General features: G+C 40.4%; 1 protein-coding gene and 1 long non-coding RNA gene across 3 annotated transcripts in view; one reads left to right on the forward strand and one right to left on the reverse strand.

Moving 5' to 3' along the window:
• The window catches only part of FGD5 (FYVE, RhoGEF and PH domain containing 5), a 171091-nt gene that overhangs the window by 80154 nt on the left and 63910 nt on the right, over positions 1-27027 (forward strand). For both annotated transcript variants that reach the window (XM_074198480.1, XM_074198481.1), the window contains exon 3: positions 11775-11907. In XM_074198480.1, the coding sequence (XP_074054581.1) occupies positions 11775-11907 (133 nt within the window). The remainder of the gene's footprint in view (positions 1-11774; positions 11908-27027) is intronic.
• LOC141496220 (uncharacterized) overlaps positions 1-27027 on the reverse strand; it is a 71645-nt gene that overhangs the window by 5248 nt on the left and 39370 nt on the right. Inside the window, exon 2 of the long non-coding RNA XR_012470983.1 lies at positions 2382-2421. This is a non-coding gene — a long non-coding RNA (uncharacterized LOC141496220). The remainder of the gene's footprint in view (positions 1-2381; positions 2422-27027) is intronic.

Consider the following 27027-nt stretch of genomic DNA (forward strand, 5'->3'; position numbering starts at 1 on the left):
TCCAGAGACCTCTAAAGTTTCCCATAGGTCCATGAAACTATTCCTTAGATGCTTGCAGTCTCTTCTCCAGAGCCTATAGGACTCCCATTCTGCATTGCAAAGCATGGCCCTGTGATCTTCATAATAATAGATGAAATCAATAAAGTCCTGGATTTACAAAGCATTTTACAAACCTGATCCTGGGAAGCTGGTACAACAAGGTTTATTTTGCTGATTTTACAGAAAAAGGAACTGAAACTCAACAAGGTTAAGAGATTTGTTCACAGTACCCAGCTAGGAAATATTAAAGGTAAAATTCAAATCTGGGCTTTTTCCTGACTCCTTGGTCAATGATCTTTAAATGGTGCCATTGTTTTGTGTGGGGTATTGTCTAACTCAAACCACCAATTCCTGAACCAAAAAGAGGGTGTTTTCTCCTTTTTGTTGTCCCTTTAATACCTTAACCCAAGGCTGGCTGTAAGTCGGTAGCTATCCAATAAAGAAAAACCTGGTTCTCTGTACTTATGGCTTGCCAACTTGCTCATGTTGCATAATGAATACATAATGATTCCCTGAACAAAAGCCAGAGAACAGTTGTACATATTAGCCACAGACTTGAGAAGTAATTCACCCACCTTTGTTCTCTAAATCATTAGTGATTAATGGTGAGAATGTCAGGCCAGGGAGGAGGGAATTATTTGAACTTTGTAGGCAGCTACCTATTCAGTCTATGCATGGGGCTAACCATGACAGCATCTTGAATTGGGCAGTTTTTCCAAAGAATAAAGTACCTTGATCAGCATATATAGACAATTATAGAGATTATGATATGTGAGTGAAAGTGGAAATTCATTATTTCTCTATTCCTATGCTTTATGTGTATATATTAATATATATATATATTAGTATATCAACTAGAAGAAAGGGAACATATGGAAATATGTTCTGCATGATCTATCATGTATAATTGCATATTACTTTCCTTTCTTGATGGGAAGAGAATAGACTGTAGAAAGGGAATTTGAAATTTAATTTTTAAAAAATGAATATTAAAAATATAAATAATTATTTTTAAAGAATTTTTAAACAAACAATGTGTATAAAGGATTGTGTGCTAGTGTTGGAGTCAGGAAGACACAGGTTCAAATTACTCTGATTTGCTAGTAGGGTCACCCTGGCCAAGTCATTGAGCTTCCTTAGGGCTTGGGCAAGTTCTTGGGACTCTTTTCAATCAGAAATTAGTTTGCATATAGCAAAAGGAGTCGCAGGTCCTCACATTGGAGAAACCACAGATTTTTTTTGTTTTTGCCTAACAATAATAGCATCCTTAATAATAATAATACAGTAATAGAATTACTGTATAATTATACATTCATTATACATGATATATAAATTAATATTTAATAATAGTAACCGCTAGCATTTATGAAGGTTTTGCAAAGAACTTTGCATAAATTGTTTCATTTGGTCTTCACAACCCTGGGAGGGAGTTGCTATAAAATTCCCATTTTATAGATGAGGAAACTGAAGCAGAGAGCCTTTAATCATTTGTCCAGGGTCATACAACTCATAAAGATCTGAGGCAGGATTCAAACTCATCTTCTTCATCCCAAATCCAGTAGCATTGCTGCCACCTAACTGTCCAAATCGTTAAAGCAGCCGGTGTAACCTTTGCTGACACTTTTCTTCCTAATAATTTGCTTATTTAACTGATGAGTGCTTTTTCTCTCAGCAAGGGTCTGGCTGAAGCAACAACAACAACAAAAATGTGCTTCAATTTACCTCCTGTCTATACTTAACTTCTTAATCACTTAACCTCTCTCAGCCTCAGTTTCTTTAACTGTAAAATGGCCCAATAATAGTAGCTGTTTCACAAAATTGTTGTAAGGAGCAAATGAGATCATATAAATAAATATGCAAATATATAAATAAGTGTAAGTAAAATATATATTATATGTATATCAATTAAAGCTCTCTATAAATGTTGTTGACTCATTAATTGAAGGACTAATTGTTGGAAATTGTTTTGATTATAGCCCTTAAAAGGATGATATGATGAGTGAACCTTACCTTGAGAAGAGAAATATCATCTAGTATGTTAATTAATTAGCTAGGAGCCTTATAGTGATGTATGGAGCATTCCTGGACAGAACATAATGGCACAGATTGCATCAGGACTTGCCCTGGCTGATCCTACCATGGAATGATCTTTGCCTTTTCCTCTCTCCATGGTTACCTGTAGAAATCCAACTCATCCTCCAAGATTCAGCTCAAATGTCACTGCTTCCATGGAGCCCTCCTCTATCACCTCCACCTGAAAGTCTTATCTCCCTCCCTCTGTCATCTGAGCACTCAGAAAGCTTTCATCATGCTAATTACCCTTCATCTCCTATCCTACTTACCTCTAGACACATCTTATCTCTTCTCATAGATTATAATTTCCTTGGGAAAAAGGAAAACGTGTTTTATTACATTCATACACACATATATATACACATAGAAAAAAGTATTCTGTAATGAAATGAAGAAATAAAAAAAAAAGAATGGGCTGACTTAGATGGTAACAGCTTCCTCCTCTCTAAAGAGCTTTGAGTAAGAGCTACATGACCATTTGTCGACTATATTGTAGAGGAAAGATTGCCCTGAGGTCCCTTCTGGCTCTGAGATTCTGTGAATGGATAGATGAATGGATGGATGAATGAATTCCTAAGGAAACTGGAAAAATGGGAAAGGGTCAACAGGATCACAGTGAGGTCACACTCCTAATCCACAGGAAGGGTTCAATTATATGTGAGAGTTTCGTTCTTTATCACTGACCCTGGTCTGGAGTTTTCTTTTATGGATAGTTTGCTTTTCTAAAGTTGATAAAATAATCCTGAACCTTTCAAAACTATCTTGTTGCTTGGCTTTCTTTCCAGTCTTTCAGCCATTGACCATAACTTTGAAAATTGATGGGCTAAGTACTGTTCTTCTCTGTCACAAGCCGCCTGAGAATTAGGAGGTAAAGAGGAATCACTTGGCATGACCATGACATTGTTACAGTTCCCAAGCAGAAGCTTTCCATGGCTTTGGAATCATCCCTTCCTCTGAGAGGCTCATTTGTTTCATATCCCACAGAGGTCATTGGAGAAGATTAAAAATGCATGAAACAGTTGAGGGAGATGTTTAAAGACCGAACTAACTTTCAGTAGGCTACTCTTGATAAGGAACCCAGTAGCCTGGCATGTTGGACAGAACCCTGGATTTGGATCTAGAAGAGTCTGTGAAGGCAAATAATTTTCCATTTTTGAACTTCAGTTGTGAAATGAAGAACTGAAAATGACCCTTTATTTTTTTCAGGTTAAAGATATGAGGCCTAGAAAGGTCAATAGAGGGGCGGCTAGGTGACACAGTGGATAAAACACTGGCCCTGGAGTTAGGAGTACCTGGGTTCAAATCTGGTCTCAGACACAATGATTATCTAGCTGTGTGAGCTTGGGCAAAAGCCACAACCCCGTTTGCCTTGCAAAAAAAAAAAGAAAGAAAAAAAAGGTCAATGGAATTACCATGGCTTGGATTTAAACCCAAGCATTTTGGCTCTGGACAACTAGGTAAAGTGCTAGACCTGGAGTCTGGAAGACCTGGGTTCCAATTGAACCTCAGACACTAGTTGTGTGACCCTAGACAAGTGACTTAATCCTGTATACCTTAGTTTCCCTCATCTGTAAAATGATTTGGAGAAGGAAATGGAAAAGTGCTCTAGTATCTTTGCCAAGCAAACCCCAAATGAGGGTCACAAAAAGTCTGACATAACTGAATAATGACTGAACAGCAAAATTTGACTGTGAATCCATTGATTTTTTCTCCTATATTCTTCCTGAAGAGTGTAGAAAATATTTTCATCAATCTCAATCATTCTCCCTCCTGTCTATATGCTGTGGTAAAGGTATCTTTTCTAGAAAAACCAAGAACCCCAGAGGAATTCCCAGTATCTTAAGGTCTTGGGACTTGGGCCTCCTCAGCCTCTTCACAGTTATTTAAGTCTTTCTCTGAGAGTCAGACAAGGGTTATAGGCTTGACAACTCTGGTCCCAAGAACTGCAATGAGAATAATGAATCCAAAGTCCTCTATAAGCATGGGGGGGGGGGGGATTGACTAGCCTTCCAGTGTGAATATATGGCGTTCATGGCATGCCCAGTCAAGGCTTGTTGGTCTTGTTTAGGATTTAGTGATTGGGTTACATCCATAAACTCTCATCAAAACAGAGTCCTTTATAATCTGTGTGTGTGTGTGTGTGTGTGTGTGTGTGTGTGTGTGTGTATATATATATATATATGTGTGTGTGTGTATATATTATGTATGTATATTTGTATATAATTATGCGTATAATTATGCATCATATGTTAAAATAGTTTAACAGAACACAAGAATGCAAGATCTGAATCCCAATACCACTTCTCCCTATAGACTTTGATCCAAGGCCCTGAATTTCCCTGAGATTCAGTTTCCTCATTTGAAGTAGGTGATTGCTAAAGTAATTTCTAGCTTTTAATCTTCTAGAACTCTAGAGAGAAGTTTTTTGGGGACTGGCTTCCTAAGTAAATGAAGAAGAACTATAGAATTTCAGAACTGAAAAGTCCCTGAGGGGCTATCTTGTCAAGGCTTGACCGCTAAAGGTTCTTCCAGTTTTAAATTCTATGTATTTTGTCTCATAATGGCTACGCATACAAATAATAAAGGACTCTGTTGTGATGAGGGTTTATGGATGTAACAGCCACTTCTTGAATAAGACCAACACTTCAACCAAGCCTTCACTTGGCAATCTGGTGAAGCCCACAAACCCCTTCTCAGCATCATGCTTTTAAATAATTGAAGGAAATGCCAAATTTCAATTAGAGGTTAGTAAAAATTAAGATGTTATGGGAAGAATGATTAAATATGTTATTGATCAATCATTTCAGTCATGCCCAACTTTTCATAACCCCATTTGCGATTTTCTTGACAAAGATCTTGAAGTGGTTTGCCATCTTTTTTCAATTCATTTAACAGATGAGGAAACTGAGGCAAACAGGGTAAAGTGACTTCACAAAGCTAGTAAGTATCTGAGGCCAGATTTGTACCTCTTCCCTGAAATCTATTTCAGTGGACCCCGGGTTAGGAACTCCTGATGTAGTTCAATTCTCTGATCTTATAGAGAAGAAAACGTCTCTGGCCTTGAGACCAAGAAACGTTCTCCTATATCATAGTAGATTATCACTTATGAGTATGGCTTTAGAAGTGCCAATAAAGTTTCTTGAAAATCCCCTCCACCCAGCAGGTTATTTGTCCCTAAAGTAAAATTTCATAGAGGACAAAGTTTTTGTTTCCAAATTAGGGAAGATTCTAGAAATACCAATGACTTAGGGAAAGGGAAATCAGCTTCTTGTTCACACTATGATATAAAGGACTGAGCACAACAAAGAGCAAGTTTAAATAGAATGAAGTGCCTCAGAAGGGAAAATGAGTAAAGAAAGGGGAGCTGGGAGAGTGCCAGGGCAAACTCTACCACTTTGTCATGGGATGATACGATCTATGGTGGCTTTCATGGATGCCCATCTATGTTCAGTGTCTCCAAACCTTTCATAGGGTTGGCATGACCTGATGCCTCTTGGCCAGGTAAGACTTTGAAAGCCAGGGGAAGCAGGAAGATGGATAGGGGTGACCTGAGCCACGTTAGCAGCTTTTAACCACTCTATCCATCACAATTATCACAGTAACACGTTGTGGCACTCTTGCCAAATTTTAATGTGTTTCTACATGAACTAATGCAGCCATTTATCTTTAGGGGAGTGAATGGAGCTGAATTCTCTGTCTTTTGAGACAAACAGTTACAAATTGCAGTCAAGCTGGTCTGGGAGGAAGAGGGAGAGACTTGCTAAGCCAGTTAATGAAGCTGCAGGGCCAGCAGCTTGCTGATGAGAGTTTTTAAGTTTTGCTGAGTAAGCGGTTCTGTCCTGGCGATCCCAACCAGTGAGACTGCTCCTAAGCTAGGACATCTCCTCAGGGAAAAGATCCCCATCATCTTGATTTGATCTCAAGTATCAGGGAACGTGATAACATATCTTCCGGGATCACAGACTTTGAGCAAAATGGTACCTATGAGGTCATTGAGTCTTCATTTTACTGATAGGGAGACTGGCACCTAAAAAATATATACAATTTCTCAACATCCAACTGGTGGCAGAATCCAGTGATATCAAATCCTGAATTCTTTCTACTTTACCTTGCTACCCAGGAAGATCGGTATCATTCTGTGATCAGAGTTAAAGCTCAATCTGAGGCCAGGATGAGACTCAATTGATAGTCAAGGTTGGAGAGTCCATCTATGATCAGGGTTAGAAGTCAATCTATGATTAGGATTAGGGCTCAGTCTGTGGTCAAACTTAGGGTAAGAATGTTTCTGGAATTTGTGGGTGGATGTTTGCCCCATCAAGAAATGCCTCTACTTTTCCCCCAGATTTGAAATCCTGCTAGTACCTGTTCCCTTGACAGGTCATTCCATCTGCCCTCAAACAAGGTTTAATTCATTTTCTCCAGAGGGCATCATATCTGTCCTTGAAGTAGCTAGAACATTTCCCAAGGGGACACTTGGAGCTTCCTCGATGACCCTGGGTTGGACTTGGGGGTGCTCCATCATTCCGAAATGGACAATTTTCACTATGCCCTCAGCAGAGGTCAGGAACATTGACCTCATCCGTTCCAAAACACCACATTCTGCTGGTTCACAAGCAGCACTGCCTCCAGATGCTCATTTGGTCCTCCTCTGTTCTCTACCCTAACACAGCCTGCCTAGGATTGAGTGCACCCAAAGGAACTAGCTTTGCAGCCCAGAAGAGTGATCAAACCAGAGCAAGGGGGGGGGCACCTGGCAAAGATGAAGCTCCCTGGTCAAGGTTGAAGGAGAGACAGCTTGTCCTGGACAATTCACAAGGTATATAGGTGCCCAGGGACATAACAGTATATGTGGCTTCTAAATATAAGATCCTGCCTTAAACATTCATAGGATATTAGAACTGGAAGGGTCATTAGAGATGGGCAGGTATCCTTAACCTGGGGTCTGTGAACTTGTGTGGGATTATATAACTATTTAAATGTAATTAATTTCTTTCTATTACTCTTCTATGTTTTATTATATGCATTTTAAACCTTATTCTGAAAAGAAGTCCATAGGTTTCACCATACTGCCAAAAGGGGCCCATGATATAAACAAGGTTAAGAACCTCTAATTTAATCCAATCCCTTAATTTATAGTCAAGGACCCTGAGGTGGAGAAATTAGTTTCCTTGTCCAGGTGACCTAGGTTATTGGCAAAGTTGAGACCAGATTCCAGTTGCCCTATCTCTCAGGACATTATTACTCTCCACAGTTTCTCTTCAAGTCAACAGGTGAAATTTTCAACCAAATGGAGCTTGCCTTTGGCAGTTGCCCATTCCTCTTACTGTCATCATTCTTCCCTCTTTAACATCTCCCTTAGGATGTTCCCCATTGTATGACCTTCCCCAATAATGCTTTGTACTCTAAAACTTTCCCTCTCACCTCCCCATCAATATTATCTTGTTGAATATCTCATCTCTTCACCATCCCTTTTTCCAACCAGAATCCAAAGATCACTTTCTTAGAATAAGAAAGGTCCTGAGAGGTCAGCTAGTTCATCTCTTTCATTTTACAAGTGTAGAAACTAAGACCAAAAATGTTGAGTGACTTTCCCATAATCACACAGATAGTAAGTAACAGAACCTGGGATTTGGACTCACATCCTGTAGCCCTAAGTCTAGATCTCTGTCCCTTACCATGCATTCTGTGGCTATGGTTAGGGAATCAGCTTGTGGCTAAAGGAAAGAAAACAAAAGCTAACTCATTCAGCCATGGTCCTAACTTCATTAATAGTGTATACTAACCACTGAGATTTTTAAGTCCATAAAAGTAGCTCTGGGAAGGGAAGAGGAAGAGGATGCTTGGGGTCATCATTAAATAAAGAGAAGTAGATCCTCTCACACTTAAATTAGAAAGGCCCTAGGAGATCATGTAGGCAAGCAACTTTGTTTTACAGATAAGGAAACTGAGACCCAAGGGAGTAACATAATGAAATCAATGTTTAAGGAACATTCATTTGTACCTAGGATGAGTTGGCAGGGAAGAGACTGGAAGCAGACAGATCGATTAGAAGACTTTTGTAATAGTCCGGTGGGAGTACCGACAGCCTAGGAATAGGAAGTAGTAATGGAGAGGAGGGAGAGAAGGAACAGATAGAGGAGACATCACGAAGAGTTTTATTAGCTTAGAAGTGATTTGAAAGATTGCCCCCGCTACCAGAAATCTAAGCTGGTCCATGTCCTTGAGTGAATCAGCTCTGTTATAAATTAATACTATAACCATGAGATCATAGATCTGGAGCCAAAAAAGGACTTTAGAGCCATTCTTATACAATTCCCTCATTTTGTTGTTGTTGTTCAGTTATTTCAGTCATGTCTGATTCTTTGTGACCTTATTTGGGGTTTTACTGTCAAGGATACTAGAATGGTTTACCATTTTCTTCTCCAAATCATTTTATAGCACAAGAAACTGAGGCAAACAGGGTGGAGTGATTTGCCTAAGGTGACCCAGCTAGTAAGTGTCTGAGGATGGATTTCAACTCAGGAAGATACATACCTTGGCCCTACTGATGATCCCTCTCTTATAATAAAGAAAGAAAAACAAGTTCAGCTAAATTGACCCAATGCGTGGGAAAGGATACAGGCAACATTCTATATAGTCTCCAATCTGTCTCCCAAAGGAATAGATATATATGTCATCCCTTGCATACATTGGAAAGAGCATTGGCTCTGGAGTTAAAAGATCTGAGTTCACATTTCACCTCTGATGCGTGCTACCAAGTAAAACCTTGGACAAGATTTTAAACCCTGGGATTATGACCTCATCATCTATAAATGAGAATTGACTTAGAGGACCCCTAAATCAGTGATTTGGGAATCATTCAACTCCTTGGACCATTCCTTATGTCTGACTTGTGTGAAATTAATGAGTGGACTCGGTGACCTCAAAGATCCCTTTCAGTTCTAAATCTATTCTCTAGGATTCTACAGAACTAAAAAGACTCTGGCTATCCTTGTTCAAGGACCATCCTACATTAGCAAGGCTCCACTCTGGAAGGTTAGCCACTAGATGATAGAAATTTTTGACTCCGGAAATCCTCAGCAGGTTGGTGGGAAATTTATGACTGAAACCCAGATTTCCTGACTACAATCTGGTATCTTTTCTGCTTTGCCCTTAGATCCTTGTACACTCATACTCCCTATTTAACATTCTGATTCTTAATAAGGTGTAATCATCCCTTGGAAATAGAGGAGACCCTGCCCATCATAAATCATCTAGACTGGAGAACAACACCTGGAGGAAAACACATGTCCTTGAACTGATTTGTCTATGAGATGATTGCCCATGACCTCAAATCATAGCTCATCTAACTCTTCTTAGGAACACATAAACCTAAATCATTTGTTGACTTAAAAAGACACAGAATACATGCAATTAATTTTTACTTAAAATTCTTCTTCAGGAAGCTTCCTTTCTACATGCTCTCCCATGATTTCAAAGGAATCTGTCTATCTCCTCTAAGTGGAGAAAGAAAGACCCCATAGGAAATGAAGATCAGGGGCCTCCTGAGAAGAGAAGATAAATTCCCTGGGAAGTTTTGAGGACCCACCCAAGCAGAATTGTGACACAGGGTCACATCTTTAAAAAGTCCAAACTGGAAGGAACCTTCAAGGTCCAGCCTCTTCATTTTATAAATGAAGAAACCTAGACCTTCTGACATTTGTCACATGGGAAGGAAATACAAGACCAAGGACTCCCACAGCTTCCAGTCATCACCAGAAGTCCTATTCCTAACAAAGCAGGCCATAGGGAGAAAGAGTTCTGGAAGAGGTTGTGAAAAGGTTGTCTTTGCACAGAGTCCTCTCACTATAATAAACATAATGTGCAAGGAATGTCATCATATATGTGACATGATCTTCTTTGAACATGAAAAACACTACTACAATGACCATGTAAGTAGCTGTAAAGACCAGTAGCATATCCAAGGTCTCCCAAGACCCAATCTAAGAATAGCGGACATTTCAGTGTTTTAAATACACAGTTTACAAAGTACTTTATATAATAAAACCCTGTACTCATATCTTTCTAAGTGTACTCATACCCCTGCTAAGTGCAGGGAATAGATAGCCAGGCCCAGAATCAGGAAGATCTGTATTCAAATGCATCTTAGCTGTGTGACCCTGGTCAAGTCACCTAACTGTCTTTGCCTCAGTTTCCCCATCTGTAAAATAGTCTGGAGAAGGAGTGGCAAACCACTCCAATATATTTACCAAGAAAACCCCCAAAGAGGTTCAGATATGACTGAAACCATTGAACAACAACTTCCTGACTTCAAGGGCAATATTCTATCTACTAAGCCACCTAACTGCATCATTATGATATGCATTGAGTGACTATTTGGCTAGATCATAGAGTTGATGAGGGGGGCTAGTTTGTGATCAGTCTGAAATGGATGACTGAATTGTGAAGGGATTTAAATTCTCAAAAATGGGCCTTAGAGGGGATTCAGTTCAGAGATGCAATGGGAAATGTAATATATATATATATATATATATATATATATATATATATATATATATATTAGTATATATATATTATATATGTATATATATAGTATATATGTAGTAATATAATATATATATATATATATATAAAGAATGCTTTATCATATCATCTCAAAGACAGAGCTAATGGTGTCTGAATACAGATTGAAGCACACTTTTTTCCACTTTATTTTTTTGAGGTTTCTCTCTGTTTTTTAGGAGAGGTTATATTTACTTTTACAACATGACTATTGCAGTAATGTTTTTCAAAACTATACATTTTTAATCTCTATCAAGTAACTTGCTTTGGGAATAGGATGGAAGGAAGGAAGAGAATTTAGAACTCAATGGTTTAGAAGTGAATGCTGAAACTGGGTTTTTGCCTGTAACTAGGAGAAAAAATTAAATTAAATTTAAATTTAAAAAAAGAAAAAAGATAAAAAAAAGAAAATACCTAGCTCAATTTTAAACATGTTGAGGTTGAGATGCCAATAGAATATCCAGATATAGATCTTTTATGGGGGCGGGGTTAAACATGTTGATTGTTGATATGGGAGTCATCTACAAAGAGAGATGATGATTGAACTCACAAGAACTAATGAGAGCCCTGAGAGAGACACATATGATTCTGATCTAGAGAATATTTTAAAGATTTCTTAGTCCAACCCTCTCAATTTACCTTCAGTAAACTCAAGTTTAGAAAAGTGATGTGTGTGTGTGTGATGGCCAAACACACAGGGATGGAGCAGCAGAAGTGAGATTTGAACCCAGATTTGATGACCTGTAATCTTTTACTCTGTCCATTTCTCTGCTTCTCTCAAAAGGAAATAGTCAAGACCTTGGCATGAGTCTGGAGCAACCTCTGTGCTTTGGTGACAAGTGCCTCTCCACCCCCTGTCCCTCAAGGCCTTCCTGGCCTTCCATCCAAAGCCAGCCCATTTAATTTTCCTGCAGTTGAAAAGGATTTGGTGAACACCCCTCTTCCCTCCCTTCTCATTGCCTCCTCCAGCTTCCGGGAACTCAGATTGCCAGCAATGTTTTAAAGGGATAGTCATGATCCCATGTAATAAGGAGCAGATCTGATATTGTCCTCGTGTGATTCTCATCCCTCTCTACCCATCTCCCTTTGTCTGCTTGCAGCGCCTACACCGAGCCACACAAGGTCTGCATGGTCTCAGCGGTGCCCACAGAGGATGTCACGTCTGATGAGGAGCAGAAATCCTCAGAAGAGGAAGAGGAGGGCAGCCAGAGGGAGCCAGGCCTTGCCCACAAGGTAAGGAAAAAGAACCTTCTCACCCAGTTCCTGAAGGAAGGAGGGAGAGGTTGGTTTCAAAGGAGGGACCACTGGGTTTAGACCAAATGGCTACTTAGAGATTATTCATCCTCCCTGCCCCCATCACTTTGCAGGGAAGTAAACTAAGATCTAGAGTGGTAAAGTGACTCATCCAAAGCCACACAGTTGGTAAACAGCAACATGGGGTTTCAGAATTGGGTAATGACTCTAAGACTGAGGAAATTGAGATTCCGATTCAGATAAGTGGTAAAGATGGGCTGAAAAACAAATTTTCTGACTGAGTCCGGTATTCTTTCCATTACAATCATTCAAAAAACCTTCATTGAGCACCTAATGTATTCAAGGCAATGTGTGCCAGGGATACAAAAAGGGTGAATAAGCCAATCCCTACTCACAAGATTAAATGGGAAGATAGAGACTATTCTCCCTCTCTCTTCCTCCTTCCTTTCTTTCTTTCCTTCCTGTTTCTTTCTTCCTTTCCTTCCCACCTTTGTCTCTTGGTCTCTCTTTCTCTCTCTCTCTGTTTTTGCCTGTCTGTCTCTGTCTGTCTTTCTGTTCCTCTCTCTCTCTGTGTCTCTCTCCCCTCCTTCTTTCCTTCCTGTTTCTTTCTTTTTTTCCCCTATCTCTGTCTCTCTTTTTCTGTCTCTTTTTGTCTCTGTCTGCCTCTGTCTCCTTGTCTGTTTTTCTCTCTCTCCACTTCCCTCATGGGTTTTGGCATTTCTTAATTTGCAATATTAATAGAACTTATTGTAATGAAAGGTAAAAGGAAGCTAGATCTCAGTGTTTCAGTGATTTGACTTTGTTGTGACAAAAACTCGGTGGGGTATAAATAGTACAATATTATTACCATTGAGGCAACCACTCTCCTATCTAAGCACTTCCATATATGCTACTACATTCTCTTAGCACTAATACTCAGTAAGGCAATCAAGGTGGACAGTATTAACCTCATTGACAGAGGAAGAAACTGAGGCCCAATGATTTACTCAAAGTCTCATGGCAAGTTAGTAATACAGCTGGGATTAGAGCCAGGACCTCTGGGCTCTTTCAGTCAAATAAGCTTACTTCTTTATCTTTAGTCAGATCCAGGACAAAGAGAAAGAAAGTAGGAAAAACTTAGAGAGAAAATGAAGTTTGAGAGAAGAGAAGTAATGAAAAGATGACTTGTGTGACTCCCCAATAGGTTTCCCCATGTCTCAGAAATACTTCCAGCCCAGCTGAGTGCTGTTAAGGTTATGGTCCCTGACCAGAACCATGGAGAGGGCACAGGTGACAGCTTCCTTAGACTGGTGGAAGGAGTGCACTGGAACTGACCCCAAACTATCTTTCCCTTTAGGTCTTTTCTTTGACCCTATTCCAGAAGAGAAAAACTCATAGGCCCTACAGGGTTCTCTCTCTCTTTTCACCAGGATGGAATTTGGAAGAGGGACAAAAAGTCCAGAAAGAATTACTCAGAGAATAATACATTCTCTTTGTCCTTCAGCCCTGATTTCTATTTCCTATTCTTTTCATGTTTCCTCTCCCTTTTCCCTCCTTTGTCTTTAATTCTTCCTCCATTCCTCTCAAACATCTTGGTTTCTTCATCTCTTCTGCATCCTTCCCCCTTGCCTCCTCTCCCCCTTGTCATTCCCTGCTCCTGTCTTCTCCATCTCCATCTCCTCTTCCTCCATATAGTCTTCCTTTCCTTTCTCTGCCTTTCCCTCTTTGGTCTTTCTCTTGATTGTCCCTTTCCCTTTTTCTTTTTCTCTTTTTTATCATCTCCTCCCTCCTGTTTGTTCCTCCCTTTCCATTCCCTTTCCTCTTCCTTATCCTTCCCTTTTCCTACTTTCTTTAAACATTTCTATTCCCCTGTTCTCCATCCACATCAACTTCCTTTCCTTTCCCTTCTTCCTTCCTTTCCTCCTCTTAACGCCCTTCTCCACACTCCAGAACTTACAGGCACTGCGACTGGGTGGGAGGTGGATCCAAGAGGAAGGCAAGGGTTGCCTGTACTAGCTGTATGCATTTGGAAATGAGCTCATCACTGCTTCCCCTGTCTGCCCCCAAGGCTCAGAATCTGGGACCAGAAGCAAATGGGATGACTTGCTTGGGGTTTGGCTCAGGCCCTTGTTTTTGCCTAAAGGAGGGTTTATTGGAAGGCTCTGATCTGCTCTTTCCAGTGCTCCTCCAGCTCTAGTTAAGAATGGGGATTAGGAAGTAGCTCAGAGTTAAATATCCTCACCTGGGAGATGGAGATTTGCCAAGATATAGGTCACCTGGCTAGCCAAGAAGTCATCAGAATCTTCAGATTGGCATTAAATTTCCAACTTGGACACGATCTCCTCCCCTAGAGAGACAATTTGGCCACTGTTCTATCTCCTCCCCAGAGAGACAACTGACAAATTAAAGATGCCCTTAAGAAGGCACTTGTGGCTTTAATCTCCAGTAAGGAGTCCCCAACTGTCTCTCACTATTGTCCTCGCTTAGATCTTCCCATCTGCCATTGAGATAGGGGTGATTCTGACAAACATAGCTTCTCAGACATACCTACTCTTGATTCAACTGGATTTGTCTCATTATCTCAGTCCCAAGGACAAGAAACAGAGAGTTTGCAGCAAAACAAAATATTCAATTCTAGCTCTTAACTTTTCCCCAGAACTCCTGAGCTCTTGCCTCATTTAGAGAGTCTACCAGGAATACCCAGAAAGGTCAGGCCAAAAGGTCAGAAATCAAGCAAGTAAGAGACTAAAAGCAAAAAGAACTGGAAACTGAGGCAACTTCTGACTCACACAGAACATCTCTTAGATGTTTCCCAATAGAGCAGGAACCAGTTCCAGAACATGACTGACCCAAGGCCTGCAGAAGGGAATAGTTGAGTCATGTTAGGGAGAAGAAGAGAAAGCTCACTTGGTTGGAGTGGAAAGTATGGTATCTAAGACAGATTCTGACTCACTGACCATAAGGACAGCAGGATTTCAGAGGGGGAGATCAGTGTGGGCTGCAGTAGTCAGGGCATGAATGGTTTATTCCTCCCTTTATTCTAGAATCCAGGAATTCCTCCTCTTGGTCTGGTCCATTTGACTTTTCTTCCAGTTATGTCTGAATGCCACTTTTCAATGTAATTGAGGATAACCCCACCAGGCCCTAAAGCTACCTCCCTCCAGAAATAAGGATCCCACCGAATCCCCCTTCCCAATAGTCTCTACTCATGTCTCCATCTTCCCATCTGGGGAGAGAGAGATCCTCTACTAAGCTAACTGAGATCATAGCAAAGAAAAGTAGCCTTCCCTTTTCAGACAGCAAGGAGTGAAGTGTGTCAGGGGAACATTATGACTGATATGAGACAAGGGACCCAAGCCCAGACCCAGAAACATACACACACACACACACACACACACACACACCAATTAGATTGAAGGGAACAGAAAGCAAGGTGGGAGGAAGAAGAAGAAAGAAGAAGAAAAAGAAAGGAGAAAGAGGAGGAGAAGAAGGAGGAGGACAAAGGAGAGAGGAAAAAAAGAGGAGAAGGGAAAGAGAGAAGGAAAGAGGGAGAGGAAGGGAAGTGGGGGGAGGAGAGAGAGAACAGAGACAGAGACAGAGAGACTGAGATTGAAATCAAAAGGATAAAAATAGAGCCAGTTGTAAAAGGAAGCATTCAGAGCCTGGCTGACACATTGGCCCAGACTGACAATGAGTCTGGCTTTCCAGCCTTCTGGGGGCTTTTCAAGGATGCAGCTGCAATCCGGAAAATATCAGCCCTCAGGGGAGCATCCTCACAGCAAGACCCTGGCTGGAACCATGGTCACTGAGATGAGAACTTCTCTCCCAAGAACTCTGCACGCTTTGCTCAGCAGCCACCTCTTTTGGTATAGGACACCTTCCATGTTCTTAATTATAGGTATTTAAAAGAGGTATATAGAGAGAAGGGAGGTAATCAAGATTTTTAGTCAAAGAATTCAAGTTCCAAAATGATTTCTGCTGTGTGACCTTGGTTAATCACTCTACCTGTCCAGATCTCTGTTGTGTTATCTAGAAAATAAGGAGAGAAAACTAATTCTTCTTCTCTCTTTCCAGTTCATATTTGAAATATGAACACTCTAAGTCAGCAACAATCCCAGATAGCATTTCTATAGTACTGTAAGGTTTGCATAGAACTTTATGAATATTATCTCATCCTCACAACAACCCTAGTTCTTTTATTATCCCCATTTTCACAATTGAGGAAACTGATATTAAGTGACTTAACCAGGGTCACACAGCTAATAAGTGTCTGAGGCTAGATTTGAATTCAAGCTTTCCCAGCTTGAAGCCCAGAATGTTATCTGTTGAACCACTTAGCTTTCAGCATAAAATACAAACCAAATGAGGGGCATAGACAGGAATTCTCTGGGAGATTAGATGAGTGGGAAAAATACCTATGAACTGGAGTAGTCAGGGAAAGTTTTTATTAGGAAGTTAGGGGTTGAAGATGGGCGGGATTTCAATAAGCAGAGGGAAAAAAGTTCTGCATTTGAAGTTTGGGACCCCAAGTTTGAATGCCAATTTGGCTCCTTTCTGTGTAATCTCTGAAAAGTTACTTACCCTCCTGTAGCCTCAGTTTTCTCATCTGTGAACCAAAGAAGTTGGACTAGTCAATCCTAAGGTCCCCTCCAACTGTACACGGGGATCCTAGGAGATCAGAGGACAGGGCATTCTAGACAAGACGAATGACGTAAACAAAGGTCTGAGAGGTAGAATGGGTATGGTCACTTCAGAAGATGATAAAAGCAGTCTGGCTAGAGCAGACGGTTAGACAATGGTGCGAGATAAGTTGGTGCCAAATTAGAGAGGTCCTTGAATGCTAGCCAAAGGACTTTAGACTCCCTATTCATTGTTCTTTTCACAGTGCCATGCTAGAGGCCATGAAGTCCTAGGGAAAGAAGGCTAAATTTGGGTCAAATCTGCCTTCTATTACTTAGCACCTGTGTGACCTGGGGCCTCAGTTTCTCACCTGTTAGCTAAGGAGCTTAGGCTGTCTAAAATCTTGTGATCCCTGAGCTCAGGAAGACACCCAACAAATTAAGTCATGTGCTGGAGTTTAGGACTTTGGCTATGGACAGTAAACAGTTAATAGAACTGGGGGACAGAGCTGCCTACAGAAGACCACCATCCAGGCAGAACACCCCTTGCAATGGGCTCATAAAGCTAAAAGATTCAGGCTTAGTCTTATCTCTTTACTGGGTGGGATTGGTTTCTAGGTCTCATTAATCACTCTGTTTTGCCAGAATCTTTAACCTCCAAATGCCCAGAGAAGCAAAAAATGAAGGTTAATTTCAAGAGATAAGGGGACAGTCTTACTCTTTTAAGGAGCTATAGATTTCACTAGAAGTAAATTTTAGTCTTTGGTTGTTCCCCCCAGACACAGTGAGACCTGAGGTAAAGTCCACTTTGGATCTTGACCTTTGGCAGCAGTCCTGGTATACTTTTTTTTTCTTTTCAGGTTTTGGCAAGGCAATGGGGTTACGTGGCTTGCCCAAGGCCACCCAGCTAGGTAATTATTAAGTGTCTGAGGTCAGATTTGAACTCAGGTACTCCTGACTCCAGGGCCGGTGCTCTATCCATTGTGCCACCTAGTCACCCCAGTTCCAGTCTGCTAAAGAGAACAAACTTGGAAGACATTCTTCTGCATGCTTCCTCTTGTTGACTAAGGAAAGGGAAACCTTAGCATCTGCCTTCTAAGGTCACTGGGAATTGACCTGGAATGGGACTGACTTCCAGAAGAAAGAAGGACAATGTGGAGCTTGTAACCAAAGTATTAGGTTTTAGTGGGAAAGAGCATTGACCTTGGGATCAGCAGGCATGAATCTGATTGGGCTGATTTAGAACTGGAAGGGACCTTGCTGTTCATCTGATCTTATCCCCTTTTTTTTTTCAGATGAGGGAACTGAGATCCTGAGAAATTAAATAGTTAGATCTCTAAGTGACCCCAAGTAGCACAAGTATTAAGTGGCAGACTGGGATTTGAATCCAAATCCTTTGATTATAAGTCTTATCACTCTCTACCATTTTCATTGGGGATGGAAAGACAAAATGGAAAATAATCCCTGCCTTCAGGGAGCTGGCATTCTATTAGTGGGTTAAAACATGTAAATAGACAATTTTATAGGAGATTATTTGGCAGGGAGAGTGGAATATTAATTACTAGGAGGGCCAGGAAAGACTTCCTCTAAGAGGTGGCATGTGAGCTGAGTCTCTAAAGAAAGCCAAGTATGTTAAGAGTCAGAGGTGAGGAGGAAGTGCATTCCAGGCATAATAGGGGGAGGGAAAGACTATGAGAAGGAAGGCGGAGCTGGGAGAGAGTTTGAAGAGTTTGGGAAACCAGCTTGACAATTCATTGACCAGTTCTGATAAAATGTATAACCCATGAAAAGGAGTACTATACAATGAGCCTTGAAAGGTAGACTGGAAAGAACTGTGAAAGACTTCCAATGCCATTGGAAGTTAAAGAGCACATGTCTTCAAAGAAGCCATTGAAGGTTCTTGAGCAGGGGAAGTAATATGAGTAGATGTGTGCCTTAGGAAGGTGATTTAGGCAGCTTTGTGGAGGCATGGGCTGGAGAGGAGAGAGCCAAGAACCTGAGATTAGTTAAGAGACTTTTTCAATAGTCCTTGGGGGAGATGATAAGAACCTGAACCAGAAGGGTGGCTATGTAAGCAGGGAGAAAGGAGAAGATGCAAGAGATGTCAAAGTAGAATCTGGTAGATTCAACATTTGATTGGATGGCAGTGGGGAGAACAGTGAGTTGAGGATTATACCAAAGTTGGGAAACTGGGTAACTGAAATAATCTATATAAAGTCTTTTGAAAATCCTTAAGGTGTTTTATAAATCCTCTCATCATCATCATTATCCTCATCATTATTATGATATTATTATTATTATTATCAGTAGTGGTGGTTGTTTTCTGTAGAAATATTATAGGAAAGAGCAGGTTTGTAAGACATGCTTATGAGTTCTTTTAGGGATGTACAGAGTTTGAGATACTCTACTTCCAGGCAAAGAGGTCCAATAGAAAGTTTGTGATAAAGGCCTGGAGCTCAAGGTGGGGGAGCTAGATATGTTTGCCTTTGTTAACTTGCTTTGACCTGAAAATCAAATGACTTCCCTCCATCCATGTACCCCCACCCCTGAACTTGGGGGAAATAAATCAAAGTCAAAATGAAATCACAAACTTACATATTTCCTAGAACTCATAGATAGGAATAACACTGAAATATCCAAATGAAATTTGGACTAAGCCCAAGTAACCCTGGACAAATGTTAGGTTTGATCTCATGACTAGTTGATCTCTTGAGTTCCTTCCTGCTCCAGGTCCTGCGATGTGATCAGTAGTTTAGCTGATGCTCAGCAGAAGAAGCCCTGACTGGTACACTGGGTTTGGGTGGAGGGTTTTGAGGATCCCCACCTCCTCCCTTGCAGGAGGTGACTTCTGCTGCCATCATGAAAGCTGATGGGTACTAGGATGAAAAATTAGGTCTCTCTTCTGTGACTTCCATCACTGAAATATCAAATAGTCATTGAGCCTGGTCTTCAAGCATGTCCTGAATACTGAGAAGGAAAAGATGTGTTCTGGTAACCTTACTGCTGAAAGAACTGGGCAAGGTGGCATTAGGATTTTTTGATCTAGTAACTGACAACACAATTGGCTTTCATGTGGCCTTAGGGGTTAAAGTTTACTTGATCCCTTCCCCTCACACTCTTGGTCATAGAATTAAAGACTTAAAGCTAGAAAAAGACTTTAATAGTCAGAGTTTACCCCTCTCATTTTTTATCAGACACAGAAACTGAGACGCAGAAAGATCAAGTGTCACAAGGTCACATTTCAAGCCAGGTCTTATGCCTCCAAGTTCTCTGTTCTTTTCTATACTAATGCTACAACTCTGAAAATGTACTCTATGCTTATATTTCTTACATGATGGTTTCATTGTCCATTCCCCCAATCAAAGCCTAAGTATCTTGACTCTCACATATTATGTTGTAGTAATAATAGTAATAATAATAATATTATGTAAGAATTGAAAGGGATCTTGGAAGCCATTCAGTGTAACCCCCTTGATTTACATCTGGGAAATTAAGACCCTTGCAAAGGAAATGATTTGTTCAAGATCATACAGTAGACATCTAGGTGGTACAGTGGATAGAGCTCTAGGCCTGTCATGGAGACATGAAGCTCACCAGTTGTGTGATTCTGGGAAAGTCACTTTACTCCAATCCACCTCAATTTGCCTCCTCTGATTCCAAATTCAGTCCTTTTTTCCACAGCATACTATTCTAACTCCCTGAATCATCATCTAATTAAACAACAGTTCAACAGTAGATTGTAGAGCACTGATCTTGGAGTCAAAGCCAAATTCAAATCCTCTCTCAGCTATTTACTAGTTGTATGATTATTCAACGTTTGTCTGCCTCTGTTTCCTCAGCTGTAAAATGAGAATAATAAATAAATAAATGGGGTGAGTTGTAGGGTTTGCAAGCCTTAAATTTTACATAAATGATTATTATTTTATCTTGTAATAACTTGTGTATATGTCTTATGCCTTTTAGAGGCTCTCTTGCCTTTATTCTTTGTGGCCACAGCCTTTGAGAGTGCTTTCAAGGATGTATAATTTTGTCCAAGTGCATATTCCTCCAGTAATGTTGATTGGGGCTAGTCCTCTGGATAAACTTGACTGATCCTTGGAAGACAGACCCATGGTTCCTTATTGAAGCCATCTTTGAATCCTATCTAGTTTGTTAGGATCCTGCCAAAACCTGAACTCCATTGACATGGTTCTCAGGAACCCAAGGTAACCCCCATGCAAGGACAAAGCTTCAAAGGAGGCATTTAATGGAAACCCAGTGCAAAGTAAGAACTATTATAGATTAATCCAATTGTTTGTTAGATTAATCCATAATAGTTTACATCTACAAGGAACATAGAGATCAATGGTCAAACTCTTTCATTTTACAGATGGGAAATCTGAGACCTAAAATGACTGCTCAAGTTCTCAGAGACAATAGTCTTGAAATCACAGAAAATAAGGGCTAGAAGGGACTTTTTCAAAAACCATCTTGTGTCATACATTCATACCTAACCAAGAGACCCCTCAACAGTATCACTTTCCAGTCTCTGATTTTTAAAAATTAAACTAAATTTTTTCAGTTAAGAAAGAATTTCTCATTATCCATCCTCATTAAAAAAATCTTTAGAATATACATTGTCAAGCAAAAGAAGGTCCCATTGATCATGTCCAATAATATTACTCTATAATCATATGCCATAATATGTTTAACCATTCTCCAATTGATAGGTGTTTCCTTAGTTTCCAAGTCTTTGCTACTACAAAAAGAGCTGCTATAAATATCTTTGCATATATGGATCCTTTTCCTCTTTCTTTGGTCTCTGAAGTATAAGCCTAGAGGTGGTATTGCTGGGGTCAAAGGGAACACAGACTTTAGTAAGTTTTTTTGGGGGGAGGGGCATTGTTCCAAATTGCCTTCTTGAAGCTTAAAGACTTGAAGTGATAAGGAACTATGAATAAGCCAGTAATTGTCTAACAACAATATTCTGGCAGGGAAAAAGAATGCTTTTTAAGTTTGGTTTGCATTAATATTTTCTTCATCACTCCCTTAAGTCTAAATAATCAACAAAACAGTAATCTAAGATCTGAAAACCTGGTCAGGTATTCTGATTTCTGAGTTTTAAATACTCATAGAACATTTAACAATCAGTTCTCCACCACTAAGAAGTGACTCCAGAATACAGGAAAAGAGTTTTTCCTTGTCCTGTTTGCCCCAAAGGGGTAGACCTAAAAGAAATGTGGGGAATTTGTAGTGAGGTGGATTTCAGTTTTACTTAAGAAAGAGAACATTAACAGATAGAGCTTTACAAATGCATTGGATGATTATCAATACTTATCTGAGTCTTATTTTGTCACCTTTCAAAGGGGAAATAATAACTCCTTCCCTCCCTTCCTTGCAGGCTTGTTGTTAGGCCCAAATGAGGTCATTCTTATTATGGGCCTGGTACTTTATGCTCTGAGCATCATTTTCAATACCCACTTTGTTATTGGATCTTCAGGTTAGAACCTGTGAGGTAGGTGAGGCGGGAATTTTTACCATCATTTGATAAATGAACAAATTGAGGCTCAGACCTCTCAGAGGTAGAGTGGCAGCATCATTTATAAGAGGATGAAAAGGGCAAGCAAATGTTAGCAAAACATCCTTATTTTAAAGAGTATCAGTACCACCAATACCACTAGGAAAATAGGCATCATTTATATAGTATCATTAAGGTTTGCAAAGGACTTTACAACTATAATTTCATCTGATCCTCACAGTATCCCTGGGAGCCAGTTGCTATTATTATTATTATTATTATTATCCCCATTATACAGATGAGGAAACCAAGGCAGACAGTGGTTAAATATATTGCCCAGGGTCACACAACTACTAAGTGGCTAAGGCAGAATTTGAGTGCTGTTCAGTCTATCCACTGATTGACTAATGCAGCCAGAAATGTTGAATGTTGGGGGGGGGGGGGGTTAGGGAGAGGAAATGATAGCTGTTTTCAAGTATTTGAAAGGCTATTGTTTAGACAAGGATTTGATTTATTTTTATTTGACCAGAGAGTCCAGAATTAGGAACAGTGGAGGGAAATCACTTAAGAGACAGATTTCTACTTAATATAAGGAGAAAACTACCTAATATTCAGACCTTGTACAGAGGTGAAATGGTGTAGTGCCTTCGGAGTAGTGGATCAATGGAGATCTTCAAATGAAGACTCCTCAAAGAGGGAGATGTCATAGAGGGGGTTTCTACTCAGACTAAATGACCAATCACTGAGATGCTCCAATTCTGTAATCCTATGACTTACACAAGGTTATCCATCACACAACTCTAGTGGAACTGAGAAGACAAATGTCAACTCTTAACTTTAAGTCCCTTTCTCACTTCGCCATGGATTTTTAGGGTCCAAGATTCAAACCATATCCCTACCATATAAATCAAAGATCTTCAAACTGGCTCCCAGCTGTCCCATCTGATAACTGAAGCATCAGAAGAGTGGTGGCCTTGGCCCTGAACTGGACCAGCCACCCCTCCAGAGCTGGTGTGGGTTGCCTGGCCTGAGTAGGACCCTAGGAAGGAAATGTGGGAATGCACTAGGCGCCTAAGGACAAAGAGGAGATAATACCATCAGAAACACACAAAGTGGGTGGCTGTAGACCTGATTTAAATACCCGGCTTGGCCTTTGTTTGAGAAACCTGATAGCAAGAGACCCCCTCCGGACCACCCCACACCCTCCTGGGGGAGGAGGCCCCTCCGTTCCCAGAAGTCTGTCTCTGGACACTGTCGTCAGTCTTGGAGTTCATTTCCTGGTTAAACAAACAGCAATTAAATAACTCAGGGAGGGCAACGCCTAGAGACATGTCTCAGGGAGCTAGCCTTCCATGGCTCACGTGACCTCCCACTCGGGTCTTTTGCTGTGGGGCTAGGGAAAGACACATTAATCATGGATGGAGTTACAAAAGCAAGATCCTCTGTATACAGAAGCGAGGGAAGGATTGGGGTGTGCCCCGAAGGACCACCCAGAGCAACTTGGCAACAGATGGGTCCCTTCCACTGGGGACGTGCAAAGTGACCTGTGTCAGGGTGAGAAAATAAAGCTGCATGTCATAGCCGCTCGGGCCGGTGGGAAAGAGATATAGCCACCGAGCCTCCTCCCATTCTCTGCCAAGTTCTCTGGTGGGCACCAGGCTGACTACACAAAGGTATACTGCCACTTTGAGAAAACCTAGTGAAGGAACCTACCAACTACAGAGAAGGATCCTAGAATATCAGAGGCAGAAGATACCTTCCAGAGATCAGGGAAAGAGGGATAGAAGGTTCATACTGTCTGGGCTACTTACCAGCAGGACCACACTGGACAAGCCCCTTAAATACTCTGCTCAGGTTTCCTTATTTGTAGGATAAGAGACATGGAGCACCATTTGAACTCTTTCCAAGTCTCTTTTCAGTTCTACCATGTGATATGGTTCTGATGCTCTTCTGGAAAAGATCAGGTGGTCCGTGCCCTCCCATTTTACAGAGTAGGAAACTGAGATTCAGAAAGTCAACAGAGAGCCCATTTATGAAGCTCTTTCTTTGTTCCAATCACTGTACTAAGTGCTGGAAAAACAAGTAAAACAGAAGAAGATGACTGACAAGAATTTGCCCACACCATTATGTTTCCAGCTCTTTCAGTCTCTGTTACATACTTATCCACATGTTTGGGATTCAACTTCTGTAAGAGAGGTAGAGAACCTCTTTTCTACCAAGATCGTTTGAATATATATAAACCATTTGTAGGTCATAAAAAATTAACAGCTTAGAATTTGGTCATATATTTGGTCAAGCATTTCATTAATTCATCCCTAAAAGTTGCTAGATTTACTGAATTTCAAGTCCTGTCTGTGGTTGCTGTGACAGTGCCAGATCAATTGATTTCTCAGGCTAGAAGTTCCCTGCCCCTGCTCAATAATTAATAATAATAATAATAATAATAATAATAATGACAATAATAGCCCCCTCTATATATATGTATATACATACATATATATATGTAATTAGCATTCATTCACATATTAAGCATTTACTATGTGATAGATGTTTTTCTAAGTGACAGTTCTTATCCTCAGGGATTTTAGATTATAATAAGGGAGCCTTGGCCAGAAAGGACTGTTTTGATGGGGTTAATTTGATAACTGCTTTGAGAGCCAACGGTAGAAGGATGAAACATGCACAGGAGCCTGCCCCAAGGATACCAGGGATTGGCACTGGGTGGGTGGGTGGGTGGAGGAGGTCTCTGTCCAGGCTAGATAGGATGCCTACTCATCATTAAGAAGCCCAGGGCCCCAGGGCAGGGAGGAGGTGGAGGCTGGAATAGAGACTGTCTTGCTCAAAAGGGAATAGAGGTAGGGGTTTTGTCCCCATTTTGCAGAACTAGGAGCAGTGGATGAAATTTGCAAGGGTAGATTTAGGTTTTAAGTAAGGAAAAAACTTCCTAAAAGTGAATATGGACTCCATGAGAAGTAAATTTTCTTTGGAATTCCTCAAAGATTAGATGACCACTTTTTGGCAAAAATCATTCTATTCCAGTATCAGTTGGACTAACTGGCTACTGAGATCTTTTCTGCCTCTTAGGATCTCTGGTATTGTGATCTATAATTTTCATTTACAGAACACATTATAAGATTCCTTCAAGCATCTGGCTTCTTCCAATCTTGGTGTATTTAATATAAGACTTGTTACAAAGATTTTACTGAGCAAGATCTAACCTTAATGTATACACAGTTTCAAGTTCTAGAAAGACTTCCAGACAGTGTTGCAAATACAGTATCTACACAATGAGCAGATAACTGTAGAATTATATTAAATTTCAATGGAAATGGAGGTAGGAAAGTACTGTTCTCCTCAGAATCCAAAGAAGAAAGTTCCTTCTCTTTCAATAAAAGGCTCTTCAGGATGCTAAGATTTAGAGGCAGAAGAGAACTTAGAGATCCTTAAATCCAACACCCTAATTTTAGATAAGGAAACAGAAAGAATAAGGGATTTGTTCCCAAGGAATAGAACTCACTATCTGATGTGGATATTTCCACTTCCGATTCCCTTACTGGAAACAGGGAGAAAAGATTCAGGACTTGGGAGATATTATGGAAACCAGAGACCAGTTCATGTAAGACTTTTGACCATTCAGATGTACAGTGGATACAGTTCTAGTCTTGGAGTTGGGAAGACCTGAGTTCAAATCCAGCCATAGTTGTGATGGTGATCAAATGAGATAAAATATTTAGGCCATTATAAGCCAATATATACAATATATATACATGTATTGTGATATATATGTGTGTGTGTGTGTGTGTGTGTGTGTGTGTCTGTGTGTCTGTGTGTCTGTGTGTCTGTGTGTGTGTGTTATATGATAAGCCAATATATATATAGTATATACATGTTAGCTATTATTATTATTTTACCAATCTGCTTTGCTGGAGCAATTGAAAGAGTCCTAGAAAAGAGCAAATTCTTTAACCCTTCTTAGCCTGGATTTCATCATCCATAAAATGAGGGGATGGACTAGAGAAGAAGGGGCAGTACATCATGGACCATAGCTGTCCATGGGATTTTCTTGGCAAAGATACTGGAGGGGTACACCATTTCCTTTTCCAGAAGATCTGACTTGCCCAGAGTCACAAAGCTAGGAAGTGTCTGAGGTCAAATTTGAATTCAGGTCTTTCTAATTTTGGGTCTAGTGCTCTATCCACTCCACCATCAGCTACCTCCACTTTTCTTTCACAACATACAATTTTTCACTGGTGGTCTTCATAATGAGAATGGAAGCTCTTTGAAGTCTGAGCTGGATAAATATTTGTTGATTGACTCTGAATAGCCTTCTAAAGCTAAATCTCTGATTCTACTATAGTCTACCTTGGTCAGACCAGCTCTCCTATATTGTGTCTAATTAGGGCAGCACTTTTTTAAAACTAATATCTTTGAGTAGCTGGAAAACAAACCAAGGATGGGGAGGAGGTGAGAGATTCTGGGTAAGTAAAGATTGATGGAATGATCTGGAGATGATTAGTTGACAGAAGGCTTTATCACTGGGCTTGGTGGTCTGGGGGTACATGAAGTCTTTCCTTGGGTGTGATGGACCATAGAGGAATCTATCTTGACTTGTTGCTTGGTCACAGAGAATAAAAATAGGAACAATTTGGAAATAGGTTGGGGAAGGGGAAAGAAGTAGCTTTCAAGTCAATGTAAGGAAATTTCCCAATTATATAAACAATCCCAATATAGAAGGAATGTCTAGGAAAGTAGTGGATTCTGGGCTCACTGGAGGACTCAAATGAAGGTTGGTGACCACTGTCAAAGACGATGTTGAAAGGATCATCAAACAGGAACTATTGGCAGTTGATGGACATCGAGGTCCTTAGGTCTGAGATTCTATGAATTCCCAATGATAGCCTCCCTTGGGGTCATTGAACAAAGTTTGTTCAACTTAGAAGAAAATGCTGGCTTCAATAATGATTGGTATTCATCCCTTGGAAAGAGGAAACTCAATTTAAAGTT

The sequence above is a fragment of the Macrotis lagotis genome, chromosome 8, assembly GCF_037893015.1.
Source record: "Macrotis lagotis isolate mMagLag1 chromosome 8, bilby.v1.9.chrom.fasta, whole genome shotgun sequence".
Taxonomy (NCBI): domain Eukaryota; kingdom Metazoa; phylum Chordata; class Mammalia; order Peramelemorphia; family Peramelidae; genus Macrotis; species Macrotis lagotis.